General features: G+C 37.7%; 2 protein-coding genes across 9 annotated transcripts in view; one reads left to right on the forward strand and one right to left on the reverse strand.

Annotated features, from left to right (window-relative positions):
- The window catches only part of LOC127654699 (peripheral plasma membrane protein CASK-like), a 237,015-nt gene that overhangs the window by 56,023 nt on the left and 162,022 nt on the right, over positions 1-18,970 (reverse strand). For all 8 annotated transcript variants that reach the window (XM_052141981.1, XM_052141989.1, XM_052141985.1 and 5 more), the window contains one exon: positions 18,735-18,807. In XM_052141981.1, coding sequence (XP_051997941.1) covers positions 18,735-18,807 — 73 coding nt within the window. The remainder of the gene's footprint in view (positions 1-18,734; positions 18,808-18,970) is intronic.
- gpr82 (G protein-coupled receptor 82) lies at positions 2,206-4,932 on the forward strand. Its single transcript, XM_052141991.1, has 2 exons — positions 2,206-2,344; positions 3,725-4,932. Exons 1-2 carry the CDS (start codon positions 2,289-2,291, stop codon positions 4,761-4,763), a joined length of 1,095 nt encoding a protein of 364 aa, XP_051997951.1. The 5' UTR covers positions 2,206-2,288; the 3' UTR covers positions 4,764-4,932.

Genomic DNA, 18,970 nt, shown 5'->3' on the forward strand with positions numbered 1-18,970 from the left:
AAAACACTGAAGGATCGAACACTCCAAGTGACACTCCATATGAACAGGCAAAAACCAGGCAGTTGAGGCTATTATTTCCAACCTCTTAGAAGAGGTAAACAGATCATGTTAAAGAAAATAAGGGATATGCTGTCACGGTCCTGTCATTCTGTCAGTCTGGGTTTTGGTCTGATAGGACCGTGGCATCAGCGTCCCATGTTTTGTCTTTCGTTGTCTGTCTTTGTGTGAGTGCATGGTTTCAGCTGTATTCCTTGCCGTGCACTCTTCGGTCCATCTTGTTTCATGTCGGGAGCATGGTGTCTGGATCCTGACTTCCTGTCTGGTTGGTTTCGGTCTGTGTCGGGATCAGGACACTTGTGCTCCATGTCTGTCTGTTATTGGCATGGGTGCATCGTGCTTATGTAATTTTGAAGCATGCATTCACGTCAATAGTTTGTCTCGCGAACACGGGTGTTCCTCGCAGTGGGCGCCTCGGCCGAGCCCACTGCTGCTGACCGCCAGGAGGTGGAGGCTGCTACAGCAGCAGTACTTACCACCAGCCAGAAGAGGAGGCGTCTGAAGCCTTGTCCATCCCAGAGCCGGTGTCTGAATCCTCGTCCGTCCCAGAGCCGGCGTCTGAAGCCTCGTTCGTCCCAGAGCCGGCGTTTGAAGCCTCGTCACTCCCAGAGCCGGCGTTTGAAGCCTCGTCCGTCCCAGAGCAAGCGACTGAAGCCTCGTCCATTCCAGAGCCATCGTCTGAAATCTTTTCCATCCCAGAGCCGGCATCTGAAGCCTCAGCAGTCCCAGTGCCATAATCCTTGGTCATGACGGCCGCTCCCACAGCAGTGACCCCTCTGCCCTGCTTCATGTTGTGCTGAGGTTCGGTCACTTCAGTCTGTGATTTCATGTGTATGTATGGCCGAACACTAACACAGCTGTCCTGTCTTGTTTTTGATTTACGATGTATGCTCAGGTTTCTTTTAGTGTGAGAATGCATTACATTCCTTTGTTTGGCACTGCTTCGCATTCTCTCATCCTGTTTGTCGGTTGCGATGGGTGTATATTGCCTCATTGTCTTGGTGATGTGCGCTCATGCCTTTTTGGTGTTTTGTTGTCTTGTGGGAGCATGTGGCTTTGTTTTGTTTCTGAATCATCGCATGTCTCTGTCTTACATCATACCCCGCCTCCTTGTTTTCCCATTATTAGTCACACCTGCCCTGTCTTGATAAACTGTTGATATCTCTAGCTATTTTAGTGTCCTCGTGCTCTCCTCATGTTTTTGACAAAAATATGCTTTTTAAATTAATAGTTGCCGCTAAAAAGGAAAATTACTGAGTAACTTACTTTTCTGTGAAGTTTGGCTTTAAAGCATTCAAATGGTCTCATATGAATGATCAAATTGTTCCAATGACCTTTGTTTAACAAACAGTTTTCAGACATATTTTAAATTAATTATATATTTTTGTAAAGCAATATAAAATTAATACAATGACCTATATATATTACGAGAAATTCAAAGTGAGTTAACAGTAAAAAATCTTAGCACAGGGCTTCGGGCATCCCCTAGTGGTAAAAGTGTTTCCCATTAATTACCTAGACTGTGGAGGTCCGCCACAGTTTCATAATGAACCAAAAAAATGTTTATACATTTTTGCTTCATTTCTTTGATGGCTCACGGGCTCGATGTTAACGCTTGTCTGGGACAAGTGGATATTTGAAAGGGTAAGTGAAAGAGAATTTTGCTTGCCCGACCAGACAATCAGACTGATTAAAACGTCAATAACAAAAAATAACCAGCTATATTTGTATATAAGCCTAAATCACTTATTTGAAAGATATTCTGCTGTTGAAAGTAATCAAGAGCACGTCATTTTATAATTTGCAAGCTAGTAACAGCTGAGGTTCCTAGAGTTTCAAAGGTCCACCCACCTAAGTCTCACAAAATCCTCTGTTTCCCAACCTCCGCATTCTCATAATATAATAATATATATGTTTAAATAATGTAGTATTATATAGTAATAGAGTTATATATTTATCAATATTTATTATATGATTATAGCAATATTTTATTATGTTATTGATCATAGATGAAACTAAGAATAAAAGCAAGGCATTGGTGCAAACTGTGCTACTAAAAATATTTTCAGGATGTGGTCAGAAGTCAACATTCAGAGTTACTATGTGATGCACATTCTGAGAACACACACTGCCTACAAACAGCTTACAAGGTTTGAAATTCTAGTAAATTTGACTAAACATTAAGAACATGACTGCCGCATAGGAAAACAACATGTTAAAGAATAAGCATCATGTCCGTGCAAGGTGAAATCACAATGTATGGCAATTATTCGGACATCAATGCAAGGTACAGTGATTTTTATGATTATTTACTGTCTTTTATTTGGAGGTGTTCAATTCCATTATTAGCAACAACAATCTAGTTTTAGATGGCTCTTTGGATGATGCCTTACTTGTGGGTAAACTGTGGGTTAACCTGTTACTCAGTGTCTAACCCCAACCAATGTATTTGCATTAAGCGATAACATATCAAGTCAGCAGTTTAAATAATTTAGATCTTGGACAAAATGCTTAATTTTTGATTAAATGTAGTATTGCAATAACATTTATCAAATGATCTAATTAATTAAATTATCTAATTAATTTAAATGTAATTTAAAAAGGTCAAAAAATTAAAATGAAAATGTCCTGTTGTTCAACCATCTGTGTACTCTACTTCTACAGGCCCTGGTACTACAGTTACATTAAATAACTTAAATTGTGCAGGTAGACAAAATTACATTTGCAATAAATGATGGTTTACTCAGAATACTGTGGCCCCAAAAAGTATTTGGACACTTAAGCCTCACTTAAAAATGTATGAATTTCATTACATAGATAAACTGATTTACATTTCTTGAAAGAAAAACCAGCACAAGCAAGGCACCAAAAGAATAGAGTTAATGTTTTTTGTAAGTTGAGGTTTTAGGCTTTAGTTCTGTCTTTGCCATTTTCATGACACTGAGCACTAATCTTATTTTCAGTCGATTGCATACAAGAATCAACAAATAGTCACCGTGCAGTTTGATGGCAGCTACAAATATTTTAATGTCAAGGAAGTGCTGCCTTTCAAGTGCTGTAAATATCAAACAAATGATGCAAGACTTTTTCCCAGGACTAACTTCACTCATCTTACCCTTTTATGCAGTAACTTTTAGCCAACTTGTCCCAAAGTAATTTTAGTGGATGTGTAAAGTCAGTTTGCTCGGGTATCCTATCCCTTTAACCAACATATATTTCATCACACTATGTAGACATGTTCCTGTAATTTTGACAAACAGAAAGTGTCCAAATATGTTTTTTGTTTTATCATTTAAATGATAAAAAGACTGGTGGAAAAGAGTGCTATCTTTCTTTAAAATAAATGTAATTTGGTTTGATATATTAAGTTATGCAATACAAAGACAGTCATATATTTTTAAGTGTGTAATCACAGTATGTGGAATTTCAAGTTTTGTACTGGAAGAGTAGACAATCCCAAAACACAATATCAATTCTATATTGAAGTGTTAAGTGTAATATGAAATAGATGAGAAGAATGCCGTGTTCAGAAGAACAAAAAGACCAATAAAATGATGAAAAATTGGGTCAGGACGTCTTGCTATTTGCTTATCAGATAAAAGGGGTCAAAAGAGGCTGTGGCGAGTTCCCTGCTTTGACTTCCTTCCTTCTCTATTTATTTCTATAGCACATGCATGATACAACATGAAGAAAGCCATGCAACCATCTTGCCTTGGCTCTATCTCTCTTTGGCTCTCCTGGGCCTCCCGACCAATGGAATCGTCTTGCTGGGTCTTTGGAGATCAGAGAGGACACCCACTGTCATCTTTACTTTAAACATAGTTGTGTCAGACCTGATGATGTGCTGCAGTTTTTTCTTCAGAATAGCCTACTACAAAGAGAATGTTAACTGGAAATCTGGAACTACGATCTGCAATGCAATAGAGTTGATCATTTTCACTTGCTTCTACATTAACCTCTACTGCAACATGTGCTTCTTTTTGTGGACCAGCATCAATCGCTATGCCACAGTAGTAAAACCAGGCTATGCCTTGTTGCAGGTCTTTAAACGCACGCAACCGTGCTGGATCATCTCCTTTTCTACCTGGTTGCTTATAACCACAATTGCAGGCATTAGCATGTGGGTTAAACAGAGCATAGTAAACAATGGGACTTGCTTCGACCAGGTTGTCGACAGTAACATTCACTTTAAAGTTCAATTAAACACCATCCATTGCTTTAGTGTTGCAGGATTCTTTTTTATTTTGTGCTTGATGTTGGTCAGTTATGGTCTACTGGTTATCCACCTTCAGAATGTGAGGGGTGGAAGTCTATTTGGTGCTGGATTTGGAACGGGAGGAGGTCTTAAGGTTCGAAGGAAGATTCTGGCCTCTGTCATATTGTTTGTACTCTGCTTCCTACCCTACCATGTGCAAAGGGTCATCTTATTAACATCAAGGAGTGGAAACTGTCAAGCACAGTTCAGGATGAAAACTGGAACCATCTTTGTTGCAGCTTTCAGCTGTTGCCTACATCCTGTTCTCCAGCTGGTGTTCCGTTTGCACTGCTGTCGAGCCAAGCGCAACACCAGGCCCAAAACCAAACCTGAAATATCCAAGAGTCTGGACACACCTCATATAAATACTATAAATCTGATAGAAAACATTGATAGTGCAAAGAAAAACGAAAGTGAATTGAACCAACACAGTGACAATGAAAAATGTTAAGAAAAAAAAAACTGTTCTATGTTTCCTGTGTGATGCTTTCAGGAAGCTGTAAAGCATGCTAATATCAGAGGGCTGTGTAGTCTTTACCATTACTGGTGACATTGGCTAGATGCAAAAATAAGGACATGTTTGTAATGGCACACTGCCATCCTCATATCACAGTATACATACAACAAACTATGCATACTGTGTACAGCGTGCAAAATTTCTTTATTCATGGAATAACCCAGTTGATATGTTGAGCAAACTTGAGCAAACTGCATGTATGGAATACTGTATCCCACTGGAAATGCTTGACTTTATTTCTCATAAACATTTCATTAAGAAAGTACAAACTTTCTTAATGAATAAGTTGGAATCAATATTACAAACTGAGATTTTTGATGACTCATTATTTCAAAAGTTAGGATATTTTAACTAGGGCTGAAACTATTAGTTGACATTATCAACCACGTCAACATAAAAAAAAAAAAAGGTAGACAAAAATTTGCGTTGTCGAACAGTTGTTTGATCTCAATTAATGTAAAATTAGATCATATTAAACTCTAACGATGACACATGAGAGCAGACTGAGGAGAAAACACAGCTTGCACTCTAGACACACTCCAAACTTTCCTAACAGCTTCAGGTGATGTAGATCGCAAAGCACTCTCGTTGTTAAATAAAGCAGATCTGGAGTTGCCGTTCTACATAAAGTTGCAATATGTAACAATTTTCATGTAATATTCACCTTTTTTTTTATTTTGCCAGTGTGTGAACGGCTTGTACCGCAACTTAAAAAATGAGCCCTTCCAGAACTTCCTAGGTTGCCTATAAAAAACTGTAAATTGATTTTCATGCGAAGGGCGCGGGTCGCTTTTGCCGGGAAAATCCAAAGGATGTGGCATTTATGTGCACTCCCGAGAGCCTTGACTCAGTGCCTCGCTTCCGCTATTCAACAGTGAAAACAATCTGCAACACTAGGTAACATTATCTTAGAGATGGAATCCAGAAAACGTCTGGCTCCCAGCACAACACCAACTCCTACACAAACTCTGAGTAAGCCAAAAACAAAAAACATTTATTAACTGAATCCCATCCGACTAAGCGGGAACGTGATTGCAGTCAAGCAAAAAAATAGAGTGAACATCGGCAGGGCATTTGTTTCTTGGAGGGACCTTTATTCGGTTTTGGGGATAAAAACTGACCCTGAATTGGCATTCTTCTTATTGGACAGGTAAGCTTACATAACTGCAAAGCATGTAAAATATAGTGCCATAAAGATTGATCTGTGTAATTTTAGCTAATCAACAATAACACATGAAATGAATGCAAAAAATATATACATTCTAGTATTATAAAGCTGGCGAGCTAGCTAACGGCGACACTGTATAAATACAGTCAATGTATCATGCGAAGAAAAGTGATTACTTCAAACTACAGTCTCACATAGTCAGACCTATATCCACACTTTGTTTTACCCCTGTTCCAGCATTCTCAAAGTTTGTAGTTAAACAATCATAACTGTGTAATTTTAATTATGTGTCAGCATGATGTTGGGGAATCACATTCAGTCTCTTTGTACGTTACTTCATTGTTTTGGTCGATGCTCGCGTCCCTATGGAGTGTGTGCACGAGCACGAGCAACAGGTAGCTGGCTGCAGTTCACTGCTACAGGTGTCAGTAATAACAAGGGTTTCTGAATTTTACATTCTGCACCTATAAGCAAAACTTACATATCAGAGTGTCTTTAAATGAAAGACCCCCGCGTTATATCTTTAATGCATCCTTTATTAAAGTTCAAATAATAAGAAAGCAGGTCATGTAATTAAGTACAAACTCCGAAACTGGCATTTCTCTGTGTGTTCAGCGCCGATTCTATGAGAAACCCGATCTAAGGGGGAGAGACTGAAACTGCACCCGGCTGATGCACACTCTGGTGTGGGGACGCTCATCCCTCACACAAGCGTGCTGCAGCTGGATTATAACATGATGGCTCATGACATATTGAATCATTATATATGTGTCACTGTGTGTTTCTTTTCGGCAATATGCAGCTCTATTAAGAAGAGTTTTTTTTGTTTAGTTTTTTTTGGTTAAAGATGGATCAATGTGAACAAAAAGGTGAGAGAGAGCAGTCTTTGCCTATTTTACACAGCAACAAAAATATATTTTTGATTTGGCTTGTTTTTCAATATAAATACCAAAAACTAATTTAAAACAATGTACATTTACTTTGGGAGCTATACTGCAGAAGAACATTTTTTCATCTGATAATGTTAAATATAATATTAAAAATTCAAATATTTTTAAATATCTAAAAATCCTTTAAAAAAGAGATACATTCACCTCAGAAGCAGTACATAATTATATTTAGACTTCCTTTCAGAGAATATGTTTTGAATACAAGTATATTTTTTCTATATTTTGATACATTCAACGAAAACAATTCTTAACATCTTATATGTTGCTTCTAAAGTAAATGCATCATGTTTTAAGGATTTTTTTAATATTTTTAAATGGAAAACAAGACAAAAACACTTTATAACATTCAATTGGATTTTTTTGCAGTTAATTTTTACTTAATTAAATTTGATAAAATAATTTTTTTCCCCTTTAATTCATAGAATGTCATTTAGAGGTATTTTAAAAGATGATTTGTCCTCTTTATTGTTATTAAGCACGTTTAATACAACCTTTAAACTCGGGGCACAAGCTGAATAGTCTGTTAAGAGCTAATGCTTAACCTTGCATTAATCGCCCGAATAGTCGAATAATCGTTCTAATAATCGCTAGATTAGTCAATTATCAAAATAATCGTTAGTTGCAGCCCTAATTTTAACACAATAGTGGAGTTTCTTTTTTTTAACTATACTTTAATATACTGAAAACTCTATGCCTCTTACTGATGTAAACATTTAACATCATGAGATTATAAAAAACAATGTAGCATACTACTAAATATACTGTGTAGTAGGTAGTGTGTTAGCATTCTATTCAGTACATACAGTACCTACAGTCAAACAAGCTCCAAAATAAACAGCTCTATCGAAGGCAATCGATGTATGATGTAAAAAATCTAAATCAGTTTAATTTTTTTGCATCTAAACATCTGGGGTATTTCACAGCAAATGCGTATTTGCATCCGTCAGAGCTTGTTCTCCATTATTTGTTCATGTAAAAATGCACTAGATCAGGTGTCGGCCACATTTTTGAGTGCCATTTTTTATTTTCATGGTCAAATGCACCCCTCCGCATACCAATGCTGGCACACGTGCCATAGGTTGCCAACCCCTGCACTACATGGAAATCTTTGACCATTGCGGCAGGTCTCCTAGAGGAACACCATGCTTTTTAGATGCTGTGTCAAGTTCAACAGAACTTAAAAACATTGTGATGTCTGAATGGCCACTTAAATAGTCCCTTATATAAAAACATTGTTGCTTCTTGCAAGTATAAAAAGAAATACTTTTTTTGCATTCAATCACACTTAATAAATATGAAACACAATTATTTGCATTACTGAACTTGTTTCTATAGGATTTAATGTGATTACATTGTGTTCCTTATTTGAAGATACAGATGGCAGGAAGAACAGATTATATTTAGAATGATCAATGTAATTTTTGGGTTAGCTACCCCTTTAAAAAGGATTTATAAAATGACATAAGAAATTAATTGAGTCTTTCACTCAGCTATTGGTGCTCCCTCTCTTCTGCCAAGAGATCAATGGCAAACAGCTCAGAAGTTGAGTGCAACATCTCTTATCTATGCCAAACATCTACCATAACTTTAGTCTTGCTGGCCTTCCTGGCAATACTCTCTCTCTCTTTGGGTGTTCATTTGGAAGATTTCCAACAAAACGTCCACCCACATCTACCTGATAAACATAGACATCTCAAACCTGTTGCTCTGCCTCACCATGCTATTCCTGGCCACATACTATGCACTTGGGACAAGATGGAACAAACATGATACTATGTGCCACATCTGCATTGGTGTTATCATACTGAGCTGGACTTAGTCTCTTTGCCTCGCTGATTTTTACTCACCTCGTAAAAAATGACATGCAAAATTGGCCTAAGCATTGTGTCTGGTCACCTGGGCTATTGTTGCTCTAGCTGTCATACACCTTGTGGTGCTGTACTCAATCAGGGAGACTGTGAGCATGGAGGACTATGAAAATTAAGTGTGTTACAGTGTAGCAGTGGAGGTTGGAGGAGCGGAATCTCACATATTCGCTTTAGTGGCCACTTCACTATTCTTCTTCTTGTTGGTTTTACTCTCATACATGGGATTGATCAGAAATATCTGGAGGTCCAAGAAAACTGCAGCATGTTTTCCGACAGCCAAAGAGTCTACGCAAGAGTGTTTCGGAATATTGTTGTCATTAGTCTGGTGCTGGTGGTCTGTCTCTTGCCACATTTATAAGGCAATCTATATTTACATGGTTGGCGAGCAGTCTCTGTCTAAATATCTACCAGCAGATGCTTGCCATCCACAGTCCATGCATGTGGAGGTAAAGAATATTCTCCTCTGTTTGGCATCTTAATGATGTAGCACTGACCCCATCGTGTATTTCCTGCTAGACAAGATGTTTCTAAAGCATTCGCTAGGTTTGTTGTGAGTATTTGCGCACATGCGAGCCAGTCATTACAATCCAAAGGAGGAAAATACTCTCAGGCATTAACTGGCAGCCTTTAGACATAAAAGAATATTGTAGGCTGACACATTTTTGTAGTATAATGAAAATATAGTTTGTATAGTCTATTCTGGAGTTTCAAAGGAGTTCTTGTAAACAACATTCCTTCTAAGCTGCACACTTCATTCGCACAGACCAAAGAAAATTCAGCACAGCAGGCATACTCAAAAATGTGTGGGGAAAAAAAACCTAGAGAATTCTTGATTCAGCGCTAAATTAATGTTACACTGGCATGTCCATCGATTTCCAGTATCAAACTCAAATGGTGAGAAATGGCAAAAAGCAGCACTGAATTATTTGTGAGACAAGAACCACATACAAGAATAGTATGAATGTTGATAGCAACACCAAACAGAATTGTAAAAATCCAAAAATAATGACAATTTTCAAACATTCATAAGACCTCAGAGGCAATGGATTTTGTTTCACTTGATCTTGACATAAGTTATCTTGATAAGTTATATCAAGAAAACAACACACACACACACACACACACACACACACACACACACACACACACACACACACACACACACACACACAAATTAAAACTATTTTTTTTAATGACTCCACAGATTTAATATTAGTAAACAATAGTTTTGGAAAGTTGTTTAGGACATCTGTTTTGTGCATGGCGTGAGTATTTTTTCCAACAATTGTTTACAGACCAATTGTTTCACTTTTAATTTCAAATAATCACAATTCCAGTTGGTCAGAAGTTTACATACACTATGTTAACTGTGCCTTTAAGCAGCTTGGAAAATTCCAGAAAATGATGTCAGGCCTTAAGACAATTAGCTTATGATAGAAGATGTACTGAATTGGAGGTGTACCTGTCGATGTATTTTAAGCCCTGCCTTCAAACTCAGTGCCTCTTTGCTAGACAACATGGGAAAATCAAAATAAATCAGCCAAGACCTCAGAAAATAATTGTGGACCTCCACAAGTCTTGTCATCCTTGGGAGCAATTGCCAAAAGCCTGAAGGTACCATGGTCATCTGTACAAACAATAGTACGCAAGTACCTAAAAACATTTATGCAGAGCTATGTTCCAACCAGAAGCCTGTGGTCGACTAAGGAACGTCGCCTTGTCGTACCAAAACAGAGAGGCACCAAAACACTTTCCCGGACTTTCAGTTTCATCATACCACGTTGGTGGAATGACTTTCCCAACTCATCTTCAAAAAACGGCTAAAAACACATCTTTTCCAAAAGCACTTAACCGGTCACTAAAAAAACCCCCACATATATATATTTACAATTCTTGTTGCACTTAAATCTGTTTTGTATACTATTCTGATGATAGTGAAACTTTGTAGTATGGCACTTTTCATACCACTGTCTCGTTAAGATGATTCGCTTATGTTTTCCTCTTTTGTAAGTCCCTTTGGATAAAAGCGTTTGCCAAATGAATAAATGTAAATGTAAATATATAAACACCATGGGACCACGCAGCCATCATACCACTCAGGAAGGAGACACATTCGGTCTCTTACAGATGATCGTAGTTTGGTGCAAAAAGTGCAAATCAATCCCTTCACCTTGTGAAGATGCTGGAGGAAAAAGGTAGACATCTATATCCACAGTAAAAATGAGTCTATATCGACATAACCTGAAAGGTTGCTCAGCAAGAAAGAAGCCACTGCTCCAAAATGTAAAAAAGTCAGACTACAGTTTGCAAGTGCACATTGGGACAAAGATCTTACTTTTTGGAGAAATGCCATCTAGTCTAATGAAACACAAATTGAACTGTTTGGCCATATTGACCATCATTATGTTTGGAGGAAAAGGGGTGAGGCTTGCAAGCCGAAGAACACCATCCCAACCGTGAAGCATGGGGGAGGCAGCATCATGTTGTGGGGGTGCTTTGCTGCAGGAGAGACTGGTGCACTTCACTAAATAGATGGCATCATGAGGAAGGAAAATTATGCGGATATATTGAAACAACATTAAGACATCAGCCATGAAGTTAAAACTCAGTTGCAAATGGGTCTACCAAATGGACAATGACCCCAAGCATACCTCCAAAGTTGTGACAAAATGGCTTAAGGACAACAAAATCAAGGTATTGGAGTGGTCATCACAAAGCCCTGACCTCAATCAGATAGAACATTTGTGGGCAGAACTGAAAAAGTATTTACAAACAAGGAGGCCTACAAACCTCACTCAGTTACACCAGTTCTGTCTGGAGGAATGGGCCACAATTCCAGCAACTTATTGTGAGATGCTTGTAGAAGGCTACCCAAAATGTTTGACCCAAGATAAAACAATATAAAGGCAATGCTACCAAATACTAACAAAGTGTATGTAAACTTCTGACACACTGGGAATGTGATGAAAGTAATAAAAGCTGAAATAAATAATTCTCTCTACTATTATTCTGACATTTCACATTCTTAGTCTCCTAACTGTCCTAATGCCTCATAAACACTACATGGCTTTCAAAGATGTTGGATCGTGGTACCATTCATATTACACAACTGTCTGTCTTTTAATGGAAGTCGTAGCGTTTTCAAATTAAACAATGAATCGGCGACAGGGGTTTGCAACACATTACAAAATATTTCACTACTGACGAATCCCCGACGACTTGGCCTGGACTCCAATTTATGTTTCACAACAGATTACCCGTGAGAAGTTATACGAGAAGTTATATTGTTGCATTTTACAACAATCACCGATCGTGCTGATTCTGACGTTAAGTTTGAGTTTTAGGGAGGAATGTCAGTGCACCGCTGTGAAGGGAAGGAAGTTGTGCATGCGGCTTATGTTCGCAAATATTCTTTTTATAATCTTTGGAAGGCGAAATCTAAAATAAAATCAGACTAATAATCACAGATCTAAACCAGGCTATGTTTGAATGTTTAGTTCTGTCACTCGTTTAGCTGGGCTCGTGTTGTGCTCGCTGTGGCACCGCGTGAGCGAGATTCTCTCTCTCTCTCTCTCACTGCGAATAGCTAAATTGCATCACAGACAAATGGTTTCATATTATTATACATAGAAATGGCTGGCGAGATAAAATAACTTTCTCTTTATAGCAATAATAAATGTATTTTCTTAATTTCTCCAGTACCGACAGCAGAACGGATAACGTCCGAGCTTACCAAAGCCAGTCCTTCAATAGCCTATACTGCGTTGGTATATTTTTATTACTTATTTATCTGCATTGAGTGACAACCCTCTCAAATATAAGACACACAAACAGAACAAATAAAAGTCTCAGATTCACTGTCTGTAATTGCAAAATTCTTGCTTGCTTATTGTGACATGATAGCAACCCTTCTGCTGTGATAATGCAACTTCAACTAGGCTATCAATATCCAAAGTAGCCGAACGTCATGTCAACTATCGCGTTTGTCACGTTTTTTCTTGAAGTTGGCAGTAACATATCAAAAGTTTTTAATTAAATCTAAAGAAGTTATACAAATTTAACCCTTACTGTTTTCTCCAAGGAACTTAGCTCCTTCCTTAGGCACTGGATGAGGTCTGCTCACTCTGCTGGAAAATGACTCTAGGGGCAGTGTGTGCGTCGAACACGTGTTCCACAACAACACTAGGCTGCCCACAGATGCGCCTGCCTAATAATCGGCTTGATATGCGTGGATATTGGCCGATGCCGATTATGTAAAAAATTCAAAAAATCGGCCGATTAATCGGCCGGCCGATTAATCGGTCGACCTCTACTGAGAGGCTTCCTTAAAACACTAAAAGCAGAAAATCTTTCATACAGAAATGATCATTTTAGAACTGTAAACATGCATGTTGTGCAGTCTTGGGTAAGTTACTGAAAAAAGTAATCAATTTACGAAATACTTTTTCATAAATAACTTTACTAATAACTTTACTAATAACTTTTCTCCTTGTTCATTTTTGCACATCCTTTAGCTGTTACAGAAATGCAAACAGACGTATGAACATATGAATTCATATTTGAACTGTTTTAAACATATTTTTAACCCAAGTAATGTACTTAAAATAATTACTTTCACTAAAAGTCAGTAACTGTAATCTGATTGCAAATCACTACTTTTGTGCCTAAAAGTAACAAAAAAACCTTGAAAATCTGTGCTATTACATGTCCATATACCGAAATCTGTGTAGATTTCTATCAACGTATGTTTTTCCAACATACGTTGATCAGCCACAACATTAAAACCACCAGTCTAATATTGTGTAGGTCCCACTCGTGCCACCAAAACGGTGCCAACCGAATCTCAGAATAGCATTCAAAATCACTGCGATAATTTTTTTTCCCCTTCTGAAGCTCCTGACCCGTATCTGATGATTTTATGCACTGTACTGCTGCCACACGATTAGCTGATTAGATAATTAGATAGGCGCTTCAGTTAATGTTCACATCAACCATCAGAATTGGGGAAAAAATGTATTGCAGTGAGGGGCAGTTCTGTGGATGGAAATGCCTTGTTGATGTGAGAGGTCAACAGAGAATGGCCAGACTGGTTCGAACTGACAAAGTCTATGGTAACTCAGATAACCGCTCTGTACAATTGTGGTGAGAAGATTAGCATTTCAGAATGCTATTTTGAGATGCGGGTTGGCGCTGTTTTGGCAGCACAAGGGGGACCTACACAATATTAGGCAGGTGGGTTTAATGTTGTGGCTGATCAGCGTATGTTGGAAAAGCAGAGTTCATCACAGATATTGATGTATGATGGAGAAGGTTTCCATCTACTTTTCAGATGACAGCAACATTAAAAGCCATTACTTCCGCAGACAGTAAATATTAGAATCTATCAAAAGCATCAAGGGCTTATGTCTTCATCATTACTCCTTTATGACCAAAGATCTAGATGACAGTTTTCCATTTAGCTTATGCTCCATCAATCTAATCTCAGCTAGATAGGTAGTTCCATTAAGGAAATAATAAATTAAAGGGCAAACCTTAGGTACTATGTATCAAAGAGTCAGTAAGTTAAAAGGAAATCATATGCTTGGTGTTGCATCAGATAGAATCAATTATGTATTTGCTAAAAACACAGAGCAATCCACAAACAAAAAAGCAATGGATATATTTTACTGATAAAGTGACTAATGTACATATAAGAATCTTTGACAAAACACTGCTGAACTGGTTGCAATCAATAATCTAAACAGGCTTTCACAAACACAACCAAAATAGGGTTTGATTGAGTTGACAGCAACCATTTTGGTCATCCTTTTTAGCATGTGCAAACGTATAATGACTTATGTTACAAAAACAGCACCCTACTATTAGTAATTACCCACAAAGAGAAACCTCAATTAATGCATAGCAAATGTTTGTCATGTTTGCACACAAAATATGGTTGTTTACAACATGACATTTTAGAAAACATTTTGTGCCATCCAAAAAATAAGACACTTTTTCCAGATCAGATGAACCTTACTGACATATTAAAGACATATTATTTACAGGCACTATGTATCTTTGAGCTGCATAACAAATATAATACAGATTTTTTTTCTATCCTCCAGAAAACAGAGATAAACATCTAAAATGATTGAGTCTATACAGAATCTTACAGAAATTATTGTGAACAAACAAGCTGTTACTGTACATACTGAAAGGCTATTTGTGTGCTAGCATCTGAAGCCTTCAAATAGGCAAAGCAAATTTCTCCAAACAATCTCCAAATCATGTTTCCTGGTGACAATACTCTCAGAAGTAAAAATGTATTCTTTAAGCATTGCAAAATGCACTGTAAAATACAAAAATACCTAACATGAAATATGAAATTTGGCGTTTTAAAGAATTATTTATTTTTAAAAGGTACAGCTATAAAGAGGTAAATATTATAATGTATTTTAATAAACACTGTGCTTACATTTAATTATATAGACAATCTTCAAGTAAAGTGTAATCAAAATTCTTGTGTACAATAGAAAGACAAAAAACGGAATGGAATGACAAAATGAGGACTCTATACCAGCAATACATTTCTGTGACAAAGCCAGGCTGCTTCAACAGACTCAAAGATCTTTTTCGGTTCAAGCTACTGCCTTACAGAAATGGCTTTCACACATTTGGTGCTCAAGAGTCTCACTTACTTGACCTTTTTTTGAATATAAATAGTTTGAGTGTTTCCAATTTAACCATCTGCATAAAACATAATTTGAGAAGAGTCCCTGACAGACTGATCAATAAACTTTGGTGTAAGATGCAGTTCTACAATATTTAAGATCTGATTCTGAAGCAGCACTTGCTGATCGAAAGGAGTTTCTTGTAATGTTTTTCTTTAAAATTTTTTTAGAAATTGACACCTTGATAATAACAGGAAATGCATCTGTGGTAAAAATTAGGAAACTCTTACCACTGCAGCTAACTTCTGTGTGCAGCTGTACCATAACTCCCTTTAATTTAACTTTTTACACATAATTCCTCTATCAGAGATGAGAAGCAATTTGAAAGCTGTGAAGAACAATTCTCAGTTCAGGAATCACTGTACTACAGAGGCCAAATACACAGCTTCAAATACTGATAATAGCTTTACTGAAAAAGGGTCTGTTGAGAGAATTCGCTATATTTTACAGTATCTAATTTAGATTCAGTTTTCAGATTTCAATTTTTTTTGTTAAAATCAAGTAACTGTAATCTGTAGATGATTTTGTTGTCTAAAGTCATACAGTCCACATTCATCTTCCCCTCTGCCATAGTGCTCATATATAATTTGAGGTTCAGATTTTCTAACTTGCACGATCACTCCAGCACTATTTGGGGTCAATGACATCAAAAACATACAATCAAACAAAAACAAAAAAATAACTTGAATGTAACATAAATGAGACAATCCGATGTAACCTTGTGCGACCCCATATATTTTGGCTTTGCTTTACGCACCGCATAATTTAATTTCATTTAAACCAACTGATCTCAGTTCAGGAGACACTGTGCTGTCAGTAAAGGGTTAAAATTTTGACATACGGAGTCATGTGACAAAACAACATGGCGCCAACCACAGCAGTTTGTCTTTGTAAGAAATACCAACAAAACTATATCTGATAAGTGAAACGAGTCAGGCTTCCTAAGCAACCAGTTGGGCCAGTTGCTAAGGTGGGTAGAGTTACGTTGGGATAAGCTCCTCATGGTCGCTATAATGTGGTTCTCATGGTGAGATGTGCATGGATGCCATGGAGAATAGCGTGGGCCTCCACACGTGCTATGTCTCCGTGGTAACGGAGCTCAACAAACCACGTGATAAGGTGCACGATTTGATGGTCTAAGATGCGGAGGCAACTGAGATTCATCCTGGATTGAGGCAAGTCACTACGCCACCATGAGGACCTATAGCGCATTGGGAATTGGGCATGCCAAATTGGGGATAAAAAAAGAAATAAAAAAAATAAAAAAACATAACTGGTAAGAAACCTAATAAACTTTTTACACTGAAAACTGTTTGAGTCAAAAGAGTAGAGTTTCTAGTTTTATCCGATAGGTGTGGAACGCCACACTGCTAAACACAATGCACACTTTGTATACTTTATCACATATTTTCTTAGAAATTCTATATTTACTGTGCAATATCACATTGAGAATCAATAATAAAAAAATACTGCGTGGAAAGGTGTATCTGTGATCGCGGGGATTTTATGGACCCAGACAGACCGGCATTTGCCTTTTCGCCGCAGATAAACAGCCGCTATGGCAAACAGCACGCCTGGTTTCTCATTCATCTTTGATATAAAGCATTTTATGTACTGATTCCATTTATATTTAGTCTTTTCCCTCCAAAATGTTTGTTTTTAGTGGCAAGAAAAGAGATTAGCTGTCAACAGCAATGGAATGACATCCGTGAATGTCATTTATAAACGTTACTAGGCAACCAGTATTGGGAACACCCACTAGCGACTTCACCGCCAGCCACTGAGTCGCTGGCAGTGTGTACGCACCTTAAAGGTGGGCCTTTAAGTAGTCGCCAACGGTTGCGACAGCTCGTGTCGCCGGAAGTCGCTGTCCTCTCATTGAAAATGAATGGTATGGAGTCGCTGTCGCGCGCGATGTTGCTGGCTGTGTGTACGCACCTTCTACCAGCGACTTTGTCGCTGCAGATCACCAGTGGCTGGTGGTGAAGTCGCTAGCTCTCGTTCCCTTTTCACCATTTTTGTGTTCTTTTGTTTGATCAAATGTATATAAATATGTAAATACACTTAATTGTTCTAAGTAAAGCCTGCTTCTTGCACTTCAAGCCTTGTTGGTGGTCTGCTTGATCTTCTGTTTATTTATATAGGGTTGTTCTAGTTGGTTCTGGTTTATGTTGATGTCCCTTCAATACCCCTAGATTAATAGGGACGTAACATTTACATATTAAAGAATACTCCCAATTAGTTCCACACAATAATGTAAAGATATTCTAAACTGATTATGCACAACACTGTATTGCCTTGGGATTGGTATCGGCCGATTCTGAGATTTCCGATATCGGAATCAGATCAGAAGAGCAAACATAGTATCGGTGCATTCCTAGTAATAAACAATTTTTAAAAAATCTGACTTTCAATAGCTTAGTAATATGTCCACATACAGTATTGTGCAAAAGCTTTAGGCACTTAAAATGTTTCACAAAAACATTTGTCTTAAGATGGTTATTTATATCTTCAGTATTATTGTGTCAATAGGGAAAAATAAATTATAGACTCCCAAACATTACTATTGCAAATAGAAAATATTACAATAGATTAACAGGGTGCTCTGCAAGAGATGGCATTGCCCCTACAGAGCTGAACTCGTGACTCCAGCGGTGGTAGTCAGCATCTTTATTCACTGAGGTACACAGGCCCTGCACAACTGAGATTTGAAAGCTTGGGTGGAGAGGTAGATTATCATTGGAATAAAAACTCTGTTTTTAACACAAAGCTGTGATATGACTTCAGAAGACTGGAATACAGTTCATGAGTAATATGGACCTTTATGGTGCTTTCTGTGGCCTTTTTGGAACATGCCAGTATAAACCACCATTCACATTCATTGTATTCTGCCTAATATCTAAACTTACAATTGAGGATTGGAAAACTAGAAGGCAATGTGAATGATGGTAAAATGTTAATATCTGGAGAATTATTCCTTAAAATCCTCATTGTAATTTTTTTTATATGCTGCCATCCACAGATCCCTACATAAATTGCAACACATTCAAATAACTTTTCTTCAAAATCTATTAAAATCAAATGTGAAAGTCCATGAGCACAAACAGCAAATCAAACATGTCAGTATGTAAAAGGAGTACACTAAATACAGATCAACTTCGTTTTTGAGTTTGTTGAAGTTTGAAGAATTGACACATCACTGAGCCTACCTTTACATCTCTGTGAATTACGTTGTTGTCATGGCAGTACCGCAACGCCTCTAGGATCTGTCGCATGTAGTGACTAAAGGGAGAGAGAGAGAGAGAGAGAGAGAGAGAGAGAGAGAGAGAGAGAGAGAGAGAGAGAGAGAGAGAGAGAGAGAGAGAGAGAAGGGCAGGAGGCGTGAGGTTTAGAGAGAAAAAAGAGGACCCCGTTTAAATTTTTTGGCCTTGTGCACCTGAATGGA

Source organism: Xyrauchen texanus, chromosome 14, assembly GCF_025860055.1.
Source record: "Xyrauchen texanus isolate HMW12.3.18 chromosome 14, RBS_HiC_50CHRs, whole genome shotgun sequence".
Lineage (NCBI taxonomy): Eukaryota > Metazoa > Chordata > Actinopteri > Cypriniformes > Catostomidae > Xyrauchen > Xyrauchen texanus.